At 35.6% G+C, this 23,816-nt stretch overlaps 1 protein-coding gene across 4 annotated transcripts in view; it reads left to right on the forward strand.

The window, feature by feature from the left end:
• MSRB3 (methionine sulfoxide reductase B3) overlaps positions 1–23,816 on the forward strand; it is a 176,618-nt gene that overhangs the window by 43,067 nt on the left and 109,735 nt on the right. For all 4 annotated transcript variants that reach the window (XM_025283912.2, XM_006066448.3, XM_006066450.4 and 1 more), the window contains 2 exons: positions 17,861–17,969; positions 19,583–19,660. In XM_025283912.2, coding sequence (XP_025139697.1) covers positions 17,861–17,969; positions 19,583–19,660 — 187 coding nt within the window. The remainder of the gene's footprint in view (positions 1–17,860; positions 17,970–19,582; positions 19,661–23,816) is intronic.

Raw genomic sequence — 23,816 nt, forward strand, 5'->3', positions numbered from 1 at the left:
TTTTATGTCTGTGAGTGTTGAGAGGTCAATAAAGCTTAATGCTTGGAGTCCATAACCACTCTTCCTGACACCTTTGCTTCCCAACCTGCCATGTCCCTGTACTGCTGCCACTGAGTATGTTGGAAGGGCTTGAGGCTGGAGGGACTCATGGAGCATGGAGAACCTTAACAATGATTGTTACAGTGCGTGTGCGAAGAAGGGGGATGGATAAGAGAAAAATTCAAGTTATAGAACTGACAAGTTTTATTTCTTTTATTGTATGTAAGCTGGAGGGAGAGCATCAACCAGTGTAGTTTCTGTGCTATGTGAAACTTTTCCATGACTATGAACTACATATAATAATTCCTGGGTCAGGAAGATCCCCTGGAGGAGGAAACGGCCACCTGCTCCAGCATTCTTGCCTGGGGAATCCCATGGACAGACCTCTGGTGGGCTACAGTCCATGGGGGTCACAAGAGTCAGACTCAGCTGAGCAGCTGAGCACACATGCACATAATAATTGGAATATGCAAGTTATTTAATATGTAACCATGTTTTCCACTGGGAAAAAACCCCAGGTAGGAAAGCACTAGCACAGTTCTTGTAACATTAGTTTGTCATACACCAAGGAGGCTAAGTATTTATGGGAACTTATTAATTAACATGGTATCACTTGAGATATGACAGTTGTAGAGTTAAGAGGTTTCATAATGAAACTGTTTAATCAAAATATGTGTCTTTAAATTTTGATATCCACATGATTCAAAGATAAATTCAACAAAGATGATAATTTTTAAGAAGTAACCATTATAGCACAATGCTTAAGCACACAAATTCTGGAATTCCACGCATCTAAATTCTAGCTTTGCCACTTAACTGGCTGCGTGCCTTGACTTCCTTGTTTGTAAAATGGGAATAATAATAGTACTCACCTGAAAGGGTTGCTGTGAGAACAAAATAGCTTAGGATGTGAAAAATGCTTACAACAGTGGCTGACATATAGTGAGCATTGTATATAATGTTCACTAGGTCACTGTAGACATCTCTATCAATATAGATATATATTTTTTCTGTTTTTCTAGTAAAATAGACTTTAAAAAACATTTCAATACATCCCATATTGCACTTAACTCTTTTTACTTTGATCGGAGCCACAAATGCACTTTATATTTGACAAATAACCATGTTTATTCAGATGTTTGTTGTTTTGATCTCTTTATTTTACTCATACATCCCACTGAACCAGAATTCAAGTCCTGTAAACATACAACACATTTCTTTTATTCTTGCTGCTGCTGCTGCTGCTACGTCGCTTCAGTTGTGTCCGACTCTGTGCGACCCCATAGACAGCAGCCCACCAGGCTCCCCCGTCCCTGGGATTCTCCAGGCAAGAACACTGGAGTGGGTTGCCATTTCCTTCTCCAATGCATGAAAGTGAAAAGTGAAAAGTGAAAGTGAAGTCACTCAGTCATGTCCGACTCCTAGCGACCCCATGGACTGCAGCCCACCAGGCTCCTCCGTGCATGGGATTTTCCAGGCAAGAGTACTGGAGTGTGGTGCCATCTAGTACTAAAGGATGCTCAGAGGGACTCAGTCTTTTTTTCTTAGGGCTTGTAAACCTATTTTACTTTGATAAATGATTTGGTAGAGTGGTATTCCATAATTGCTTAGCCATTCAAGGATCTTGTATTTTTAAAGTGTTATGAAATTTCCAGTGCGCACATATTTTATAACTTCAGTGTCAGCAAAATCTTTGTTACCGTCCATTTCTCTAACAGAATTTTACTCTTGTTGTTCAGTCTTGTCCTACTCTTTTCGACCCCATGGACGGCAGCATGCCAGCCTTCCCTGTCCTTCACTATCTCCCAGAGTCTGCTCAAATTCACAGAATTTTACTCTTAGGAAAGTAGATTTGTTGAAGACACTGCTAAGTTCAACAATAATGTGAAACAATTTAAATTTTGAAAAAGGAAAATGAAATTGAAATGGGAATTCTAGCCTTTATTACTTTATTCAAGTAGAGAGGGAAGAGGCCAAATTTGGAGATATAGGAAATTAAGGTAAAAGTTTGACGTCTTGCTTTAATTTACTGTTCCCTGGTCAAAACCCATTACAACAAAAATCTCTGTAAATCAAAAAGACTTCTGCTCCCTAGCCAGTACCCTACTAATTTTAGGTATTATTCAATACGAAATAATTCCAGAACTGAAAAATAATTGGAGCAGGCTCTTAAAGTTGATTATAACTGGATTGACCTGTATGAAGGCCATATCCCAGAAGGCTGATCTATCATTTTTCAGCTTTGACTTCCTTTTCTTCTTATTTTTAAATAGGCATAATTTCAATTTAGAGCTTATTAAGTGCATCTGAGTTATGGTTTGCTCATGTTTGTAATTAAAGGTAATTTTTTTTTCTCTCAGAGCTCTTCTTAATTTCCTATAACAGTTTCTTTTATGTAGTGAAAAAGAGCACTGGAATAGGAGTCAGAGAACTAACCACAGCTCTATCATTAACTTGTGTGACCTTGAACATACCAGTAAACCTCTTCAGATCTTAGTCTTTATTTTTAAAATGAGAAATTTAAATTAGAAAATCTTTTCAGTTTTGAAATTCTATGATTTTATGAACTGTCATTGTTTTTACTTGGCTTTGGGTTAATCAGATCTTAAGAGTCGGTACTAATTAATGGCTGGGAATTTACAGAAAAATCTGCTTGGTTGTGGTGAGAAGACAGAAATATTTTCCATGTTTGAACATTAGAATTCCTTGCCTCTAAATCAGGACGGAAGGGGTTATCTTAGCAAGGGTTAGGAAGCACAATTTTACATATAGTTTCAGTGCTTGATAAAAATTAAGTCAAATTGTAACTTAGACTAGATATCATGGTAGTTTTCAGCCAAATGAGAGTATTTGTCTAAGTAGTACTAATTGCAGTGATAAATTATGCTTTTCTCCAATATCATACATGTAATATGTGGTTGTTACTCTTATAGACTTTACTGGCGTGTTTAACAGTCCATGAATTGAACAGCCACATGGCAGTTTGTAAAGGTGTTATGTCATAATATTCTAATGTAGAAATTAGAAGTCTTAAAGACAGATACTTTGCAAATGGTGTTTGTAAGTAGGACTATCATTTGGTTAAGTAAGGCTCTCCAAGAATCAGGGGCCTGTGGCTCCAGAGCTTAGCACAGTGCCTGGCACTTAATAAATATTTGTTAAATGAATGAATAAACATTTGGAAAGTTTACATGTAGGTGAAGTGATAGCTATAACAGAGAGGACAAATTTATCTGAGACTATTTCGGCCTCAAATAAATCTAATGGGAAGGTTAAATTAAAGTTCGTAGTTTGAGTGCCTTTTGAAAATATTGTAAAAAAACCAATTTCTCTTTTCTCACTGTATGCATTAATACAATATGGTAGATTTCTTAGCTATAAATCACATTGTAGCCAAACAAATAACAATAAAAAATGGTAACACAGATTCAAAGTATATTATCCAAAATTTCTTTTACTTTTTCTCTCCAGCAATTTGAGTTTTGGTGATAAACTGTTTGAGGAAGGGAATAAGTACATATGATAAGTACAAATTATACATATTATGAATAAGTACATATTATAACCTATAATATAATAAGTACATATTATAACCTACAGTCCATGGGGTTGCAAAAGTGTCGGACACGAGTTTGCAAATAAACAACAGCAAATACTTACCATGAGAAGTAAGAACTCTGGTTCTTTTGGTCCCTTTTCTCTGGAACAAATTAATATTGTCTGTTGGGCTTTAAGTTCTGAATTTGTAAAGAGAAAGTACTACATATATGCACCAAAGCAATATCCATAAGTAAGAAGTACTGTTATTCAAGTCTGAGCTGGCAATATTTCATTAATAGCATCTGATGTTATCTTTGTATTTACTGTAAAGAAATAATTGAAGTCAGTGGTGTGCTACTCACCTACCGAATAGATTGGCTTTCTGTATTATTTTTATTTTTTAACCATTTTGGATCATGAAAACATGAACCATCTTTAATCTAAAAAAAATTTTTTTTTTAATTAAAGTTATGACTTTTCTTCTCCAGAAGAAAAGAAACATATGTTCACCTAGAAGAAACATATGTGCACCTATGCAAGTTTTCATATAGTTTCAAGATTTTTTTTTATTAGACACTCTGATACTTGTAATTGAGGGCTCTTTGACCACAGATTCAGAACCTGTCTTCTAAAAGATACACTTGAAACCAATACAAAAACTCTAATCAGAACACTTATTTCTAATTTCTGTATTGATGTCACCAATGAAATTTTCTCCCACGAGTTCAGTTTAATGCTGTCTATTCTCTGGCTTCACATTCTTACATGTTCATCTTACCTAATTTAATTCGATTAAATTGAAAGTGCCTTGTGGAGGGCTATTTTTTTTTTTTAAAGAAACAAAGAGTTCTTAAAAAAAAAAAAAAGACATTCACATTTCAGCTCCCCTAATTCACAAAATTTGCAATTAATTGATTGAATGGTATCCACTTTTCCCAGTAGATGGCACTAGGTTTACATTCTTTCACAGCTTGAAAGGCTATTGATATCATTAGCACATAGGTGCATTGTGAAAACTTAAACAAAAGTATGTTAAAAATATTCAGTTAAGAACACATGGATTTACAAACCACAAATTTTTTCTGCTTATATTATGTTCAAACAATATTTGTAGAGTGCAAAACCTTTTTCCATTTTCAACAGGCTTCCAACTCCCTTGTGCTTGGACATCTCATCGAAATTGTCTTTCATGTGTAGACTTTCTATAAACTAAAACACGTTTTCATAAATTAACTTATCTTGTATCCAAATAGCTGATTTAACAGTAATTTATGGCTTTATATATAGCTAAATTTTCTTCAGCAGACCACCCAAGAATTAAAGAAAATTTCACATTTTGTTTTGCTATGTTTTGAATTTTTATAGAATCTTGAAAATGTTATTAATTTAACATGTTGACTGTTAAGCATGAGTCCTTTCTTGCATGAATGAAAATATTTTTGGAAGCTAAGAAAAATTATATTTAAAATGTTGATGAGTACTTGAATACAGCTATATTCTTTACTAAAACAAAGTGTTTTAATAACTCCGTGATATAATAAAGTATTAGTTAATGTTGAAAAATTGCTGTACAGCATCTAATTACTAGATGAGTTTTAAAAATCGTTTGTGCATGAGGCTAAATTGCTATAGAACAATAAATGCATATGTATGAATAAGGTGTTGGGCATATGGTTTGTTAAATGTGGAATTTGTTAATTTTTTAAAAATATAGAATAAATTCTTCACCTACATTAATAATTATAAAATACGTAACAAAATCCAGTATCAACAGAGATAAAATAGGCATGAACACAAAAGAGTTTTAATTTTGAGAAATTGTTTAACAATGACCACTGAATATGAAATATTTTAAGTTCTGAAAACAAATGATAATTTTACTAGTTTATTGAGACAACACAGACTTTTGGGAATCATATAGGTAGAATTATTAGATGTTTATCTAAACATGTTCACAAAAATTTGCCTAACAGGTCATAGAAGGATTTATTAAAACAAGCCATCTTTTGCTTTCAGCAAATACATGTTTAATGAAGAATGTGATGTGAATGACAGTTCACAAGGAGTTACTAATACATGGCTAGATACTTGATGAATTTTCATCGTCAGTCTTTTCTGGTTTATAGCTTCATCCTAAACATTTTATTTAGAGATTGAATCTCTCATGGCTGCTTCTGCTAGATATATTTTAATTTAAAATGCTTTGGATAGATTTTATTGAGATGCAGTGGCAAATTATCTAAATTTTTGTGCCTTTGCATTTGAAATCAACCCTTTGAAAATTTAAAATCCCCATTTATTTTAATTCTCTTGGTTTTTCTCTCTCTTTTTTACATTTAGTATATTTGCAATTGTATTAGTCACTTTAGAATGCATGTTATAAAAATTACCATGAAATGACAAAGATATCAGTTATTTAGGTGACTTTTAAGAGATATACATTTATAGAATTTAAATTTACTTGGTTACTACTATGGTAAGCATTTCCTTCAACAGTAGATATATTTATTGTAGTCAACCACATAATTGCAAATTAAGAATGTACTGCTAATCTAACTTGCTAGATTACTTAAATTTTAAGCAAGCAAATAAAACCCCAAATTTTATAGCTATAGTTTTTAAGATTTAGTTTTGTTACAGAAATGCATAGTGGCTCACAGAATGGTACAGCTGTTCATAGTATATTCCATTTTGATCAATATTTCTTATGCAAATTTTAGATAACATCACAGCAAGTTTCTGAGTTTGCTATCCTGTTTTTGATATTGATGAAGAATGAGTTTGGAGGCATAATCTGCATTTACTAGTTTGTTTTTACCACCAATTTGCCTTCTGGCCCCAGAATCTCTTTTGTACCTTTTATTCCTATTCCTCATCTGTAAACTTAGAACGAAATACAGTCTTGTCAAATTGTTCACAATTAGATATTACCTTCAAGTGTTAACATTACTTGACATTTCCCAGAAATTCATTCTGTGCAACTTTAATCCCTGGCCATAAGGGAGAAAAATATAAAAAGGCAGGGGTGGGACATCAAATAAGTCTGGGAAAGTTGATAGGTTTGATCATCAAAATCTATTTCTATTATAGGAAAACCCATAGTTCCTGCATAGTAAGCTCTGGCAAGGTAGAGATTTTTTTGTGTGTTAATTCACTATGCTGTCTTAGCAACTAGACTTCGGTCATCTGTCACTTATTGAATAGGTACTCAGTAAATATTTGTTGAATGAATGAATGGTGATGAATAAGTAGCATCATCTTATGTATCAAAATAATGCCATATAGTAAGTAATGTGAGCTCTGTTTTTAAGGAATATACATTCTTGGAAAGATGGCTACTTTGGGCCCAAATTTTGTTATCTATAGAATAAAGGGAGTTATATATTTCATGTTTTTATGATTCTATATAAACATTTCCTCCTTTGCTTTACTACTGAAGGAAGGAGTAGAAGAAATAAGAAAAGCATTGTGCATCTTTCTGCCCAGAATGGCTGACGAACTTCTTAGATTAGGATTTGAAGCAGTTACAGTTCTTTTGGGGGATATTGAAGGAATGCAGCAGATGGAGTTATAATTAGCAGGAGATTGTAGGAGGAGAGGGTGGCGGCATGGAGAGTGGGAACAGACTGTGGGCACGTCGGTTAGTGAGAGATGGGCATGTGTACAACAGAGCTCTGGTTCAAGAGAGGAATATAATGAATGAATAAATTAGAGGAGGAAAGCTGCAGACAGGAACTTGCTCTCATTAGCCAGGTGTGTGACCAGGTCATGCAACATCTTTGGGCCTTGGTTTTCTTCCTCATGAGGGCTTTGCACTAGAAGTTTATAAACTCCTGAATTATGAACACTTGTTCTACTAATAGCCTATATAACTGATTCCATCATCATATGGAGAAACTGCATGCTGCCACATCTAAGATGACCTGTTTTCAAATTTCACCATCTTGGTAATGAGGATGCAGCATGCAGATCATTTCGATAAGGAAGTATTGCTCTGGTTTGATTGACAACTCTTTTCTACCTTTCTAGTAGAGCGTAAAATAGTGGTGTGTCAAAATACCACATATTCAATAATGGACGTTGGCATAAGAAAGTCTGGACGAACTCTTCTTTAAAGCCCATGTAACCTAGATTTTCCTAATCTGGTTTGACTGTGGAAACTTCTCTCACCCCACAACAGGAACTACCTGTAAGCATTTTTTTTTTTCCCAGAGCCAGTGTTTCACATGATATGTTTTGTGGAATGCTGGATTAAGTAATCTCAGAGTCTTAAATCCAGAGAATTAATGGAATATTAGTCATAATAAAAGACTTGAGAGTGGAACTCTACAGAGGTAATAAGAGATTCAGAGTAGTAATTAAGAAAAAATTTAGTCCATTATTTATTTTTTAAAAAATTTCAGTGGTTTATTGAGCAAATATTATTTCAGATTTTAAACTAAGTTCCAAGAAACAGCCAGAGCTGTCATTTAGAAAACATCTTTAGGAGGGAAATTTAAATAGCAATAATTAAAATGGAAAGTTGAATAAATATTTAAATACAACATGTACTTATTTAGTACTTACTCTTCTCTGGGCACAGTGTAAGGTTCTGGGGATGCAAAGATTATTGAAATTATCCCCCATGTCCCTTAAGGAGATATTGAATAATTCAGAAGAAGTCTTATGCCTTTACTTTAGTTATCTGGCTGATAAAGAAAACTGTAAATTTTTTGACTTTTTTTTTCCCCAGAATCTCTTAGATTTTTCTGGACTGTATACATGTAGAGCTAGACTCAGATTTAGCTGTTCATCGAGTGACAATTGCAGACTTATCTGTCCATTGAGCTTAATTAATCTAGATTTTAAATTTGATTTGGGCGATAATGTAATTTAGACATTTACAAAGCTGAGCTCTTAGACAATGTAGATCTTAGTTTCTTTGTAAAAAAGTATACTTGATGTTACATGGAAATACAATTCTGCATGGTAGTCTAAGAGAGGACTCCCCTCCATCCTTTTTGTGGGTGATTACTCTCATCTTCCCCTCTCAGCCTGTGCTCCCAAGACGATGAGGGAGGATGGGAGAGAGAACTATTTTTTGCAAGTCTTTTTGATTGCATGTGAAATGTAGAATGGAAATGAGCCTGTCTGTTTTTAATTTTTTTTTTTTTCTATACTGGCTATGATGTTCTACTGAAGACCCATACTGGAAACAAATATTAAAACCAGGGAACGCTAACTTTGTCAGACGTTTCACTTGCAATCAGTTAGACTTGAAGTTAAGTAACTTTCTCTTCCACTATTGTCACTTGATGATGGCAGTGCCTTTCAAAATTCTCTTTTTACTCAGATGCTTTGCAAGTAAGAAAGTGCTTTCTGGATCAACACATGTTTGAAATATTTCCCTGAACTCTAGTCTTCACGGTCCACATTAATACAAAAGTCATTGCTCTTGGTATTGGCATTACATTTGGAAGAATTGATAAGTACTCTTTAGTTCGTTTTAATACACTTAGAGAACAGTGATAAAATGATTACTACACATGAATTCAACAATTAAAACTTTGTAACCTGCAAGTAAAGGATAGAAATGTAAAATGTGGTTTGTATTTTACAGAGTTCATTCAGGTTAATTTATCATCGGATAAATGTAGTGGTAAAGCTCTCCATTGTCTCCTCTCAGGAAAATCATGCAGTCTTACAGATTATTTACTATTAAAGGCTAGAATTTGAAATCATGTTAATAGACTTTAGATGTTGTGGGAGGTACATTTACTCCTATTGACTTGCAGTGAGAAAACATTGACGTATTTCCCTTTTAATTTTAAAACTGCCTTATTTCTCTACTGCCCAATTTTTCCTCTTCCAAATCAGAATATACATTTTATTCTGGCTATTTTACTTTGTTAAATTAGCTAATCCCACTGACATGAAAGACTCTGATTACCATCTTGACATTGTATGTATTTGATCACACTACATCTATCAGCTTGTTTACATAGAGTTCTCTTCCCTATTTGAATCTCCTTTGGTCCGCTGACCCTGTAGATGCTGTTTCTACAAATAATGTGAATTTTCTATATCCCAGTTATAATCGGACCTAGTCAATGTTGGTGGGCAAAGTTTAACAGTATTAATGTCTTCTTTGTTAACTCTCTTGACACAAAACTTTACATGTATTTTTCCTATAAGACTGCACATTGTATTGATTGTTTTTCTTATCTTTACTGCTACAATATGTGTTCCCCTAGGGGCAGTAACCTTGACTTACTCATTTTTAATTTTCCAGTGCTCATCACAGTTCTTACTTCACTGTAGATGTTTAATAAATAGTTTCAGAAAGTATGAATTAATATTAGGCTCAACAGTTTATGTGCTCAAAGAATTTATAATCTGGGAAAATAAAGCAGAAACAACTGAAGATATTTGAGAATAATTGCAAAATATTATATTAGCTCATGTAAATAGTACCCTGCAGAGTAAATACACTAGTACTGAGGATATTCAGATGAAAGATCAGAGCAGGGATGAATTTATAGGGATATGTAGACTTGGAAGGAAAACTTCCTTGAAAATATTTTCTTAGTTTATCTATTCAAACCTTCAGTATAGAAACCAGAAGACCAATTTTATCATTCAACTATGCACCACTAAAACATATGGTCTTGTTTAATTCAAGAAGTTTAAAATGCTGTGTTGCCTTGGCATGCTTATAATGTCCATTGATGTTAATTAGAACTCTGTGCATGCATCAGTAGAACAGAGCTGAAACTGATCTGTAGAACCGTCTTATGTGAAGTATAATAGAAAAACAGCAAGAAGGCATGAAATGCGATTATTACTATGAGAAATAAAGATATGCCTTTTCTCACATATAGAAAAGAAAAAGCTCTTTACCTTGTGATTCCTATGACCTAGAGGGTTTTTTGGTTTTCTTTGTGTTATATTTAGGATGTGGCAGACCGACAAAATTAAACTGAACCTGAGTGTAAAAATTAAGAATGTTTTAAAAAAATGAAAACTAAGTCAAGGTACTAATTTTATACTTTCTTTAGTTATGGATGTTTCCTGCTACCACCTATAAGATTACTTTGAAGGGGAGATTTATTGAAATGTTGCCTATGGGTAAATGTTTGGCCAAAGGATTTTGTTCTCTAGGCCTGTCAAAAATTCATCACCAAATAACATCTACTGAGTATCTTGCACATGACTCCAGGTTGGGAGTGATGATCGATAGTCTGAAAGGGATGACATTAAATACACAGAGCAAACTAGCAGAGGCTGCACTCTTGATTCTGTGTTCAGTGTTCAACCAAATACTCTCTGAGAGCTATTTTGAGTATAGCATTTGGCTAAAAGGATTTCACTTCGCTAAAAGGAAGAAAGAAAGGTCATGTCAGACAACATCTGTCCTAAAATATTGCAATTGTAAATTTCCAGATATAAAAGTATATTCTTTTTGTTGTTGTTGCTTATCTACATTTTGGCCACCTGATGTGAAGAAATGTCTCATTTGAAAAGACCCTGATGCTGGAAAAGATTGAAGGCGGGAGGAGAAGGGGATGACAGAGGGTGAGGTGGTTGGATGACATCACTGACTCAATGGACATGAGTTTGAGTAAACTCTGGGAGTTAGTGATAGACAGGGAAGCCTGGCATGCTGCAGTACATGGGGTCGCAAGGAGGCGGACACAACTGAGCGACTGAACTAACTATCTACACTATTCATATTCAAGTTTTAGTATTTGCGTTGTAGTTACTTGTCTCCATCTCTGCCACTGGACTAGGAACTTTTTAGTGTATTCATCTCTTACATATCTTACAGATAGTGAGGGACAGGGAGGCCTGGCATGCTCCAGTCCGCGGAATCGCAAAGAGTTGGACATGACTGAGTGAACAACAACAGTCTCTCACATTGGCTGTTTCCCCCGGGTGTTCAGGAAGCTCTTCCTTCAGATAGTAGCACAGCCAACTTCTCCTCCTTCACGGCTGGGCTCAAATGTCACCTCTGTGAGGCTTACCTGACCATTCTGTTTAAGGTTATAGCCCTTACTTCTAGCACTCCCAGTCTTCTTTGCTCTGCTCAGTTTTACCTTTTTCCCCCCATACTGTATACTTATCACCTTCTGAGAGGCTATATAATTTTCTTATTTATTTTCATTATGTTTTATCTGTTTTCTACCCCTGCTGGGATGGCAGCTCCATGAAAGGATCTTGATTTTGCTCACAGATATATCTTAAGTACCTAGAATAATGCCAGAATATAGTAGGTGCTCAGAGCTTCCCTGGAGAAGGAATGGCAACCTACTCCAGTGTTCTTGCCTGGAGAATCCCAGGGACTGGGGGAGCCTGGTGGGCTGCCGTCTATGGGGTCACACAGAGTCGGACACTACTGAAGCGACTTAGCAGCAGCAGCAGCAGCAGCAGCAGGGCTTCCCAGGTAGGGCAGTGGTAAAGAATCTACCTGCCAAGGCAGGAGACACAGTGTCGATCCCTAAGTCGGGAAGATCCCCTGGAGAAGGAAATGGCAACCCACTCCAATATTGTTGCCTAGAGAATCCCATGGACAGAGGTATCTGGCGAGCTACAGTCCATAGAGTGGCAATGAGTCAGATATGACTGAGTGCACATGAGTAGGTGCTCAGTAAGTAATTGTTGAATGAATATTTTACTTAGCCGAGTACTCTGTAAACACTCAACAATTTTGATAACTTAAAAAACCAGTAAGAAAAACGTCGTATCGGTGGTCCTCAAAGCAAGCCCTGCAGCCCTGGTTTCATGGAAACCCCAGATCTGAAGCCAGTGTCATGATGTCTTAGATGGTATGTTCATCTCAGGAATGTTTTTCCTTTATAGGTCCATGCTGAAAGAAAAAAAATCCAAAGAATTGAGCATTCTTTTACAAGCATGGAGCTTTTCTTTCTTGTGTTATGCATTTTTAAAAAAACCTTTATTAAATTACTAGAATGCAAAACAAAACACAAGGAAAAATGGTTCATGGTGTATAATTTTATATTCTATTGTAAAAATGGGCTAGACTTGGCTTTTATAAATGCACACTTATTTAGAAATTCCTAACACTACTACATCTGGGATAAAAGTTTCTTTAACTTTCCAAAATGACAGACTAATAACTGACTAAAAATTATAATTTATAGTGAAAATTGAAATATACCATTTTTAAATACAGTGGCAAGATATTTCAACATGAGCTTTTCTCAAAGAAAAATAAGATAGTCTTATCATCTCTAATTCACTTACTATATTGGGAAAATAATAGTTTTATTTTTTTCTGATCCTAGGACCAAAATTAAAATTATAGGATCTTTAGATTTTGTTTTGTTTTGATTTTTCACACTGAAATATAAGATTTATGTCTTAAAAGTGCCCTAAGATTTAGGTTACAGATTTGATTTACTTCTTAACAAGAATTTTAAAAGCCTTTCAACATTTTATAGACATTGTGAGAATCCCATTTGAACCTTGTCACTGACCCTCTGCTGAAGGAGTGAACCCAGGTAAAACAGACATTGGCTAATAGGTAAATGTTTTTACTTTCTGGATGTACTACAGTGATCATTACTTTCCTCTCTTGTTATTTTTAGTTGTTAGTGATAGTTTTCAAGTTGAAAGTTATCATATAATTTAGGAAGAAAGAAGAAATTTGTAGCTTAATTTTTCCATGGGTTTTGCACACTGACAGCCTGAGATTTGAGTCAGTATATCTTTTTGCTGTTTGTCCTTAGTAAGTTATGTTATAACCTCTCTGAGCCTCAGTTTCTGTATCTGTAAAATGGACATGACCTCTACCTCCTAGAATTATTGAGAGGATTAAATGTAGTTATGAGAAAGTGCCTAGAAATATGTCTGGCACAGAGTAGTTACTCAAAGTTTAATTTTCTTTTCTTCTTCCAATTCTTGTTCGAATCATTTTTAAAGAGAACTTGTGAGGAAAATACTATCCCAAGAGGATTATTTTAGAAAAATAATTATCAATAAAATATTTTAGCACACTGAAATGCCTAATCTGGTTATCTTCTAAAGTACAGTTTTAACTTCAGAATTCACTGTAATCAAAATGATAATTTAATACTGTATTTGTTTAGACAGTGTTTGTTAACTGCTAATTGTTGTGATTCTCATAGCAGACTTCTGAGGGTGGTAGTACGTAGAGAGAGACCCATTTGTCTAAGGTCCCATGAGGAGGAAGCAGACAGAGACAGAAAGTGAACTCTGATTCAAGTCAATACTGGATTCAAGGCAACCATATGGAACAAGCTTTGATATAAAAAGAGACTTTGGGCATATTTTAGCAAATAAATGCCCTTGGATTGGGTTCAAGGTGGATCTAATATATACCAAACTTCCTCCGTAAGGAATGATGTTTTGATTAGATACCAAGGTAGCAATATCGCCCTGGCAGGTATGCTTTGTGTTGCTTGTGTATAGATACACACACTCGTGGCTTCAAAGTACTCGATTAAGCATTTAAATAAAGAGAAAAATCTTTTCCTAACATACTTCTAAGTCAATTTAGGGGTCATTGAACAGATGTCATATAATACTAATGTTAAATGACCCTGTGTAATAAGAAAATTACAGTACCTAAGTGAAGATAGTAAAGGGAAACCATCCAATGAATTATTCTAGAATTTCAAAATGAAATGATTTCTTCGAAATTAACAGTGGCACCACATGACTTTAGAAAAGTGAGTCCGATAGGGAGAAGGAAAATTAGAGACAAAAGTGAAGCCTTTCTGTGTTTATATATGCCAGGTTTTGGTTATGATGCGAGGAGGGCTAATGTAAGAGTATAGCTTTCAACTGTCCAGGAAAGCATATTATTATTAAACTATGTGGCAAGAAATTTATTAAAATTTGACTAACTTCTCATTGTTTCGTATTAAATCACAATAGTTGTTTCTAGTCCACACACACTTCCTTTTGCTATTAGGCACACTTTAAAAGCCTAATTATTTTGAGAACATAGTATGACCAAAGAATAAAAATGTACAAAGTTTGACAACTTTAAATAAACACTAGCATTTCTTATAGAACAAACCTCACTTACAGTTAGGAAACAATATTTATATTTAAGGTTGAAAAGCCAGGATGTAGGAAAATTTTGTTAATTTGGAAGATGACCTTTAAGTGCACCAAAACCAAATAATTTGTAGGCTATGACATAGGGCACATTCCTACAAAATTTGTGTGAATACTGCTTTAGTGGTTCTTGAAAGACAAACAAAGAAAGCTGGAATGAAATCTTTACCCCCGCCCCCCGCCCCTCAAAATAAGACGGAGCCTAACAAAAGAGTACAGCAGCGCGCTTTCAAAGCTTGCCATTAAAATGAGGTCTCTGTAGCACGACTAATGAGATGGTTCATAGTGGAAAACAATCTGTTTTTAAGAATGTTTAGATCAAAAGTAATTTCTAATCTATGAAATAAAGTCTTTTCAATACCCTTCATTCACCAGCAAAGCTTTTATGTTTGTATTATTTACTTCAATCAGATGTTTTCAATTTTACCTTCTCTCCTTGTACAAATACTTGACATGGTTCGTCAATACTGACCAACAGTTTTATTCTTTTTCTTCAGAAAAGAGAGATTTTTGGAGAGAAGGAGAATGAAAAAGAGAGAAACATCTTTGCCTAAACGATTTGCAAGCATCTGTGCTTTAAGCTACTTTTTATGAACACTCCTTAGTAAATGACTCAAGGTAAAAAAGCAGAAAAGCATCCAATGTTAGGAAATTGCAATCCAATACCATGTAATTTAAACCTGCAGTTGCTTCTCTTGTACTAAATGACATACAGATGGGTAGCTTAGTTCTCTCAACTTTGGGAACACAATTGGTCTTTTTGTATGAATGAACATACATTAACAAAAATATTTTGGACAGAATTGTTTCAGAATTGTTTAACTGTACAGAGTTTAATTATCTGTGCCACTGGAAAGAATAATTTTAACCAAGATATTTTTGTCATATTAGGTTTGCAATTAATGAATTTTTCTGGACAAAATCAACAAAGATACAACCCTTCCAACATATAAAGAAACAGAAACAAAAAACACCTTTTAAGATGTCTGTAGCGAATTGAGTGGAGACTCACCTCTCACAGCCAGTTCTGCTTTCAAGCTGTGGAGAAGCTTGTTCTGATCGGACAGACATTTCTCAGGAAACATTTCTGTCTGTCTCTTAGAAGATATAAAAAGTGTAAGTAGTAGGTATTTGGATAAAGCCTGGTGTAATAGGGGGTCCAGTGAGGTGAGTGACATGGCGGCTATTCATTCCTATGGCTCTTTTCAGGCCAGAGCAGCACCAGCCATGCTCTGTGGAAGGTCGGAAGAGGTGCTGTTTGACAACCCACAGGCCTGCTCCGAGGTGTGCTTTTCCGTTTGCCTCTGGTTTGCTCTTTTCCTGCCTCCATATTTTCTCATAGAGAATCAGTCACTCTGTCCTGGTGGCCCTGATTCTGGAAGCTGATATCCTTCTTCAATCCCAGAGTCAGGGTCAGTGGTTAGTTAAGTGTCTCTTGTTTTAATTCCAGTGATCTCATATACTATGACACTAGGTGCCTTAAAGTAAAAGGAGTAGGAAGCATTTTTACTCCTCAATCATATTTTTTTTTTAGGTTTCCAAAGAAGTTTTTACTATTCTGGAAACTTAAGCAAGCTTTCTCTTAGTAACTTCAAAACATGGTAAGAAATTTTTGCACGTAGGGCCATCTGCATCCCTCTTTCACCCTGTGATGCAAAAGCAAAGAAAAGCAACTTTACTGCGTTGAGTAAGGGTTGCCATGTCTGTAGTTAAAGGTATCCCTCAGTATTCATGGGGGATTGCAGTTACCAAAATCTGAGGATTCTCAGGTTCCTTATATAAATTGGCATAGTATTTACATATAACCTATGTACATCTTCCTTTATACTTTAAATCATCTTTAGATTGCTTGTAATAATACCTAATACAATGTAAATGCTGTATAAATAGTTGCTTTAGCATGGCAAACTCAAGGTTTGCATTTTGGAACTTTCTGGAATTTTAGGGGGCTGGTGAATATTTTCCATCGTGTTTGGTTGAGTTTGTAGTTGTGAAACCCGCGGATACAGAGGACTGACTGTATTTCTCTTCAGTCATTTGTTCAGGTAAGACAGAATAACACATATAAGCAGGTGTTGTCTGGACATTTTACTGCAGACTATATAAGTTGAAATAAAAGCTAACATTGTTATTAGAATCACATTAAAATTATTTTACCATTGAAATGCATTTAATCAGTGAAGTCTTCCTAGGTATACTTTACAAAAGGAAAATATAGGTCCGTAAATAAAATCCCATTTTCTTTTCTTTGTCTTTCCCACCTTCCTTATTTTTCTCACTCTTTTTTTGGAACTTCTTGAAACTATATTAGTATACATGCCTTCTTCTGGAGTCTGTTACAAGTTTCTTGCCCATTTAAACATGGTAAGATACAGTCTTGCAAGAGATATTTATTTTAAAGCACTCTTCAGAACCCTGTGAGGCCTCTGACAGAATGACTGTGCTGTGCTCATTTGCTTCAGTTTTTCCGACTTTTTGCAACCCTATGGACTGTAGCCCTCCAGGCTTCTCTGTTCATGGAATTTTTCAGGAAGAATACTGGAGTGGGTAGCCCTTCCCTTCTCCAGGGGATATTCCCAACTCAGGGATCCCGTCTCCTCTGTCTCCTGCATTCCAGCAGATTCTTTACCAGCTGAGCCACTGGGGAAGCCCCAACAGAATCACAAAGAATAGCAATTCCTAGTTGTGGAAAAATGCATCTCTCAGGTTCAGTAAATAACTAGGATAGTATTTAAATCACCCAGGATGGAAATTGAAGGAGGACGGTTTCAAGCTCTTCTACTAATTGAATGGAGAGTTACTGTTTAACACAATATGCCCATCATCTTATACATACAGCAGAAATACTTATAAATAGTTATGCTTTTTGAATTTGTTTGTAAAAAAATTCAAGGTATTGGAAGACATAAAGGGTGTATTCCCATTTTGTGAATGTTCAGTGGTTTTTACTGCCTCGTGCTAGCATCTTTGGCTGTAGCACATCAGTAGTGCACCAGTGGAATCTCTTGAATCTTGAGTACCTTTCTTTTTAAGTTGAGAGAAGTAACTGCAGTTCAGGTAAGTTTGTCGAGTGTGTTAGGGACTGCTCTGGTCATTGACAAGTGACAGCAGAAGCTGTGCTGTGGCGGTCAGCCAAAGCAATTATTTAGGATTGAAGCTAAAAGTCCTCCTTCTCCCATATGCTCTCTTTTTCCAGGGTCATGTAGGGATAAAAAGAACTGTAAGGTGGTCTTTTCCCAGCAGGAACTGAGGAAGCGGCTAACACCCCTGCAATACCATGTCACTCAGGAGAAAGGGACCGAAAGGTAAGGCAAGCTTACGAGCATGTCATTAGGCAAGAGCTAGTTTTCTTCATCCTCTGTACCCCTGCTCCAACCTTTGAATCCTCTCCCTTGCCATTTAATTCAAAGGATTCTGCGCTTATTTGCTAAAGTCTACAAATTAGTATCCTTGAAAAGGTTGAAAATGGTATTGTTTAGATTAAGACTAAGTTTTATTTATTCTTTCCCCCATTTAATGAACACTCTATCTTTTGTAAAGTCACAAGGCTTTTGTTAAGGGCCTGTTTTTAGTTTACTACAAAATGTGTGGAAGTAATAGCGATTTAGGTACATTTTTTGGGAAGACATCACAGTAAGCAAAACCATGAGGGAATGGCACTTTGCCAGGATGCTGAAAATTTGAAGGTGGCCATTGTAAGTATAGATGTTTTGGCTGCAAAAAGAAGGTAGCATAATTTAGTTCCTTTCTACCCCACTCCAATTTCTTTTTGAAGCACATGTGGAGAAAGTATTTATTGGCTCATTTGTGGTTGGAATGTCAAAAATTTTCAATAACTGCCCTCACATGGCTTTGGTCCTTGGAAGTTCGCCCTAAGTCCTGAAAAAAGAGTTTGTTCACTTCCAAGACTGTTTTTGGTGAATAAAGTCTCTCTCAGCTGATTCCAGCTCAAAGGTAACTTGCCAGAGTCTGACCATTTTGTTATCTAATTTATACCATGGAGCTTGGCATAAGGCCGTAACTTACCTCTGATCCAAATTTATTAATGATGTAACTTCTTGTTTTCATTCATGAACTGAAAGAGCTCTTTACCACACATGGGGTCTTTGTTAATAGGCAACACTCTCTTCCTGTCACAGTATATAGTGTTTACTGACTTGACCAAATGTTGAATCTCTGACAAAGTCCACCCTCACCCCACAAGGAGCTAGAGATGGACTTGGGTCTTGGCCCGAGACGTCTACTCGTCCTGTTGTGTACATGACTAGCAAAATGATTTAATGCACACAAACAACTAGAGATTAGGTCATTCTTAAAAATTCTGTTTATAAAAAATTGGACCTCATAAAGAGGGTGAAAGGATAATAAAAACAAGCTGCAGAGCACATAGACTTTTTGTTGGGCTAGCACAGCTGATTTGTATTAGCTGAATGACCTCCTAGCCTTTAAGATTGTTAACTTAGAAAAATATTCCCTTAAAGCTGCAATATTCCTTTTCAAACCAGAAAATAAGACTCCTTCCACTTGAAGTGTTGGACCCTTCTGTATTTTCTGGTATACATTCCTGGACACTGTAGAGGAGCAGAAATCTCATGTAATTATGTTTTTCTCTGTGAATCTGAACTACAAGCTTTTTTTTTAATAGGAAAAAAAGTTTCTAAGCATTACATAACTAGACGGCTTGATTTTTTAAAAAATTTAACCTGCATTAGTTTGCAGTAGTTATATGCACATTTTATTATACAGATTTGAAATATATTAGTAATGTTCAGATTTCCATATGTTTGGTCTGTTCTCATTTTAAAACAAAAAGCCCTTGAAAGATTTATTAGAGAAATATATTTTAAGCAAATACGTTCTATAAGAAATAATGCTAACTTTGTTTAATTTTTTTTATTCTCTGTTTATTGTGTATCAGTGCCTTCGAAGGAGAATATACACATCACAAAGATCCTGGAATATACAAATGTGTTGTTTGTGGAACTCCGTTGTTTAAGTAAGTATATTAAAAACCTAAGGATGTGAGCAAATCACAGATGGTAACAAGCCCGATTTTGCCTGTTCACATTCGATCTTCCCATTCCTAAATTTTCTTATTTCTAATTTTTATACTCCCTGCCCCCCCACCACAAAACAAAAGTAATTATTGACTTTCATAATAAATTACCAGTTTGGTAGAAATCAGTTTGGCTGATTTCTTGTTACTCGAATCTTTTAAAATACCTAGCATTAACTTGTTCACCTCAGTAACCAAGGTACTTAGCAGAGCTATGAAAGAGATTTTGGTGGACATAAAAATGTCTATATTTATTTTTCTATCAACAAGTGATGGCCCTAAATTTATTTATTGGACCATATTGGAAGTTCTTTACATACATCCTTCAGATTGAATATTATCCACCAACTGGATTATTCACACTTCTGCAGTGAAGGGCAATACCTTTATTGACAGTCAAGTGGGAATTATAACAAATATTTATACATATGTAAGTAAATTACATACTCTGAGTTTAAAGTTTTGCATTGATCAAAAATCTTTTATTTTAAAGATCCCAATAGATTACTATAAAACAGGCAGTACATAGATTTTTTTTTTTAATGGAATAGTTAAGTCAGACATTGTATTCTAGAGATTATGGATGTTATCCAAGAAAGAAAACTCTTTATTAAAAATGTATTTATTTAGGACGAAAAAAATCCTAGGAGCCCCATACTCCCCATGGAGATGCTGATTTAGGGGAATAAAAAGAAACTTTAATTGAGAGTAAGTGTCATTTATTTAAAACAGAATTACAAATTTCTTAGGGGAAATGCACAAACAAGAATCTGATATGTGTAGCTTGTAAAACATACTTAATATCTCCTCGCAAATGTTTCCTTTTGAAAACACTAGCATTTACAGATTTTCCAGAAATAACAGGAAACAGTAGTTTCCTTAAAAAAATTTTTTTTAAGTTTAAAATCTTTCTTAACTTGCATAAACCTTATTGCACATTAGTGTTGGTTGAGAATCTGTTCTGAATTCTTATGTATTTATTCATTCTGTTAAAAAAACCAGCCCTTCAAATTGTCACCCATTTCCTCTCAGAAAACACATGTCTTTATATTTCAACACCTTTAGTTTGTGTCATAATAGTTGATATAACACTTAAGATAGTTGCCGAGCCATGTTAAACTTGTTAATATCCCAAATGGTAAAAATTGGCCACATCTCCTTTGCTTTTAAGATTCTTCATTTCTTTCCCTATTATATGATTCAGTGAAGTAGTGGATCTAAGGAAAACTCACTGTTTTAAATAAGAAACAGAGCCACTGTAAATGAAGGATTTAAGCCATGTGACATCTTGAGTCACAAATAGTAAAAGCAAGACCTTTATTCAACCATAGGTACTGGTGGGGTTCAGGAGTTTCATATTTGATGTGATATTGACTCTAAAGGAAACTTTAAAAAAAAAAATAAAGGAAACTTTAGCATTCTTGTAAGGAAAGCTTTTAGTTTCTAAATTTTTATGGAATATAATTTCATATTTTTAGTCTACATTACATGAAAAAAAAAATGCTGAACTTGTCCCACTTGGTTTCTTGTCAGCTTTAGGGGGAACAGTATCTCTCTTTGGCCTTCAGTATAGAATGCAGTAGTTCTTTGGTCTGGCGCTGGTTTCTTCATACTGGAAAACTTGTACCCTGGGTGTCCACAGGGCATGAACAGTTTTGAGGGAAGCAATTTTCTAATCCTCAGCCCTATGCAAGCATTTTCTTGAAACTGCTGTCTGTTACCGAGGAAGTCTGTAGTCTGCCACCTCATCCTTCCATTCTCCTCTGTCATGGTTTCCCTTCTCCCACTTCACAAAGTATGGCATAGCTTCCACCCATCCCAATGCTTACTATGATTTATCATCACAGGGTAAAAATCTCTAAGGCATTAAGCAAAATGACAGTTCAGGAATGCATTACTTCTGGAGAGACCCTTGAAAGCAAGGCCAAAAAAACAAAAACAAAACAAAACAAAAACCCCCAAAATAAAACATTGAGAAGTATTGAACTGGTTAAAAAAAAAAAAGTATTGAAACAGTATTTCATCTTGGAGATACTCCATCTGCCTGCCGGCTGTCTGCTTATCTATCGCTCCATCTATCTATCTGTCTATCCATGTTCTACCAGTCATAAGTGAGATGTGTGTCATGAAAACATGTACGGACATATTTGTTCAAAATTTTTAGATGAAAGTCTTTGTGTATATATGTGTGTACAGGAAATAAATCCAATTTACTTGAGACAGTTTGCAATCAGGTTATACAGTAGTCTTCTCCATTCATTAACTGATCTAGATACATCACTCTACAGTTTTGACAGAAATATATTTTAAGAATATCTATATTCAGAACACCAGATAATTTATCTTTTTTCAATTATTTAACTTCTTGGTAAGAAATTTTAGCTATCACATTAAAATGTATGAGGAAGTGTGTATCAGTCAGCACCCAATCTGGATACAGAAGCCACACAATAATTTGAACAGGAAAGTCTAATACAGAGAATGACTACATGTGACAGAGAGTGGTGGTGATGAGGGATTGGTAGGTAAGAAGCAAATAGAAATTCTGAAAAATACAGAGACAGCAAATACAGGAAGTGACCATGACCCCTAGGGCTGAGATAGACTTCAAGAGAAAGCTTCCCCTGCAAACTGCCTCTGTTTCCAGGGGCTGATGGCCCAGGAGTCACTGTGGGGCTACAGGGGTGCAACTTTATGGGAATCTGCACCCTGGAGTTTACTGGATACCTCCCTTCTGGGGTGCTGGGGAAAGCTCTTTGCAGGAAAGTGTCTCACTGGGGGCCCTCCACTCCAAAACTACCTGAGGGAGGTGCCAGGGGAGGCTGCTGGTCACCAGGTGCTGCTCATCCTGTGCCCTTAAACCAGCACCTTGCTGCAGAGGAGATACTGGAGTCACAGGAGCCATCGCCAGAGAAACAGCATGGCTCAAAGTGTCGGGAACCAGAGAGGCTGTGCACACTAGGGAGTTGGGTGCTGGGGAAGCTGTCCCCATTGCTAGGGCCTGCAATTACGAGACGCTCCATGCACCGCGTGAGCCACATGCCAGGGAGGCAGCGGGCTCTGCAGGAGCCTGTTTGGAAAGCATACTGAAACCAAGAAGGAAAAACCTCCTTCTCCTGTAATCCTTCTCCTGTGTCCTCTACTGACAAAGTTTAATACCATGTTGGCTGACCAAAAAAAAAAAAAAAATTTAAAGGTCCCAGCTCCATTTAGCAAAGCAGGTAAGGAAGATACATTTAGAGGTGAGAGGAAATGTATTGATAACTGACACAGAGTCTCTGTTTTATTCAAAATTCTTTTAGGGATTCATGAGCAAAAGTTTGAAAGCCACTCAGTAGTCTACTGAATTAATGGCTTCACTGTCAGACCCCCTCTTGATATAGCTGGTATCATACTTTGAACACAAAGTGTGGGAACAATTAACTTGGGTTAGTATGAGTGTGAATGAGAAAGTGTGTGGAGGTTTTGTTTGTTAGGAGGGAGTGAGGAGAGAAAATTCGGCAGAAAAGACTAAATAGAGGAACAATAGGAGAAATAACAGTGGGCGGAAAACAGATAAATAAAAAGTAATAAGAAGAAAGTGCTGAGTTTAAAATCATTAGCAGTATGAAAAGGTTGTTTTGCCAACTGCCATTTCTGTTACCTTACTCACACTCATTCTGTGTGTGTATGTGCACACATTCACATATATGTATAATTCTCTTCATTTACTTGGCTGATATATATATGTATATATAAAATACTTCCTTACATAAAAGGCCATTCAAACTTGTACTCTCCCCTAAGTACATTCCCTCTCAACAATATACTGCTTTTTTACTGCTTACCAAGTACAAGAACGTTATTCACAGGCTGCTTTATAAACCAACTGCGTAATTTATTCCATGGTTCACGTTTTCTTCACGTTCACAAATTCTACCAAGCTAAGTTTATTTCTCATATAGTACTGCTGACTTTCAGTTAGTAAATTAACTGACAGAAGTAAGAATGTTCTCTCCTCTGGCTATTTGAACTTCTAAACTTTCATAAAATGAATTTATTGCACATCAGATAAACCATAAAAGGCATTGGTGAAATAAGTTAATTCAGAAAGTAT

The sequence above is a fragment of the Bubalus bubalis genome, chromosome 4 (genome assembly GCF_019923935.1).
Source record: "Bubalus bubalis isolate 160015118507 breed Murrah chromosome 4, NDDB_SH_1, whole genome shotgun sequence".
In the NCBI taxonomy this organism is placed as follows: domain Eukaryota; kingdom Metazoa; phylum Chordata; class Mammalia; order Artiodactyla; family Bovidae; genus Bubalus; species Bubalus bubalis.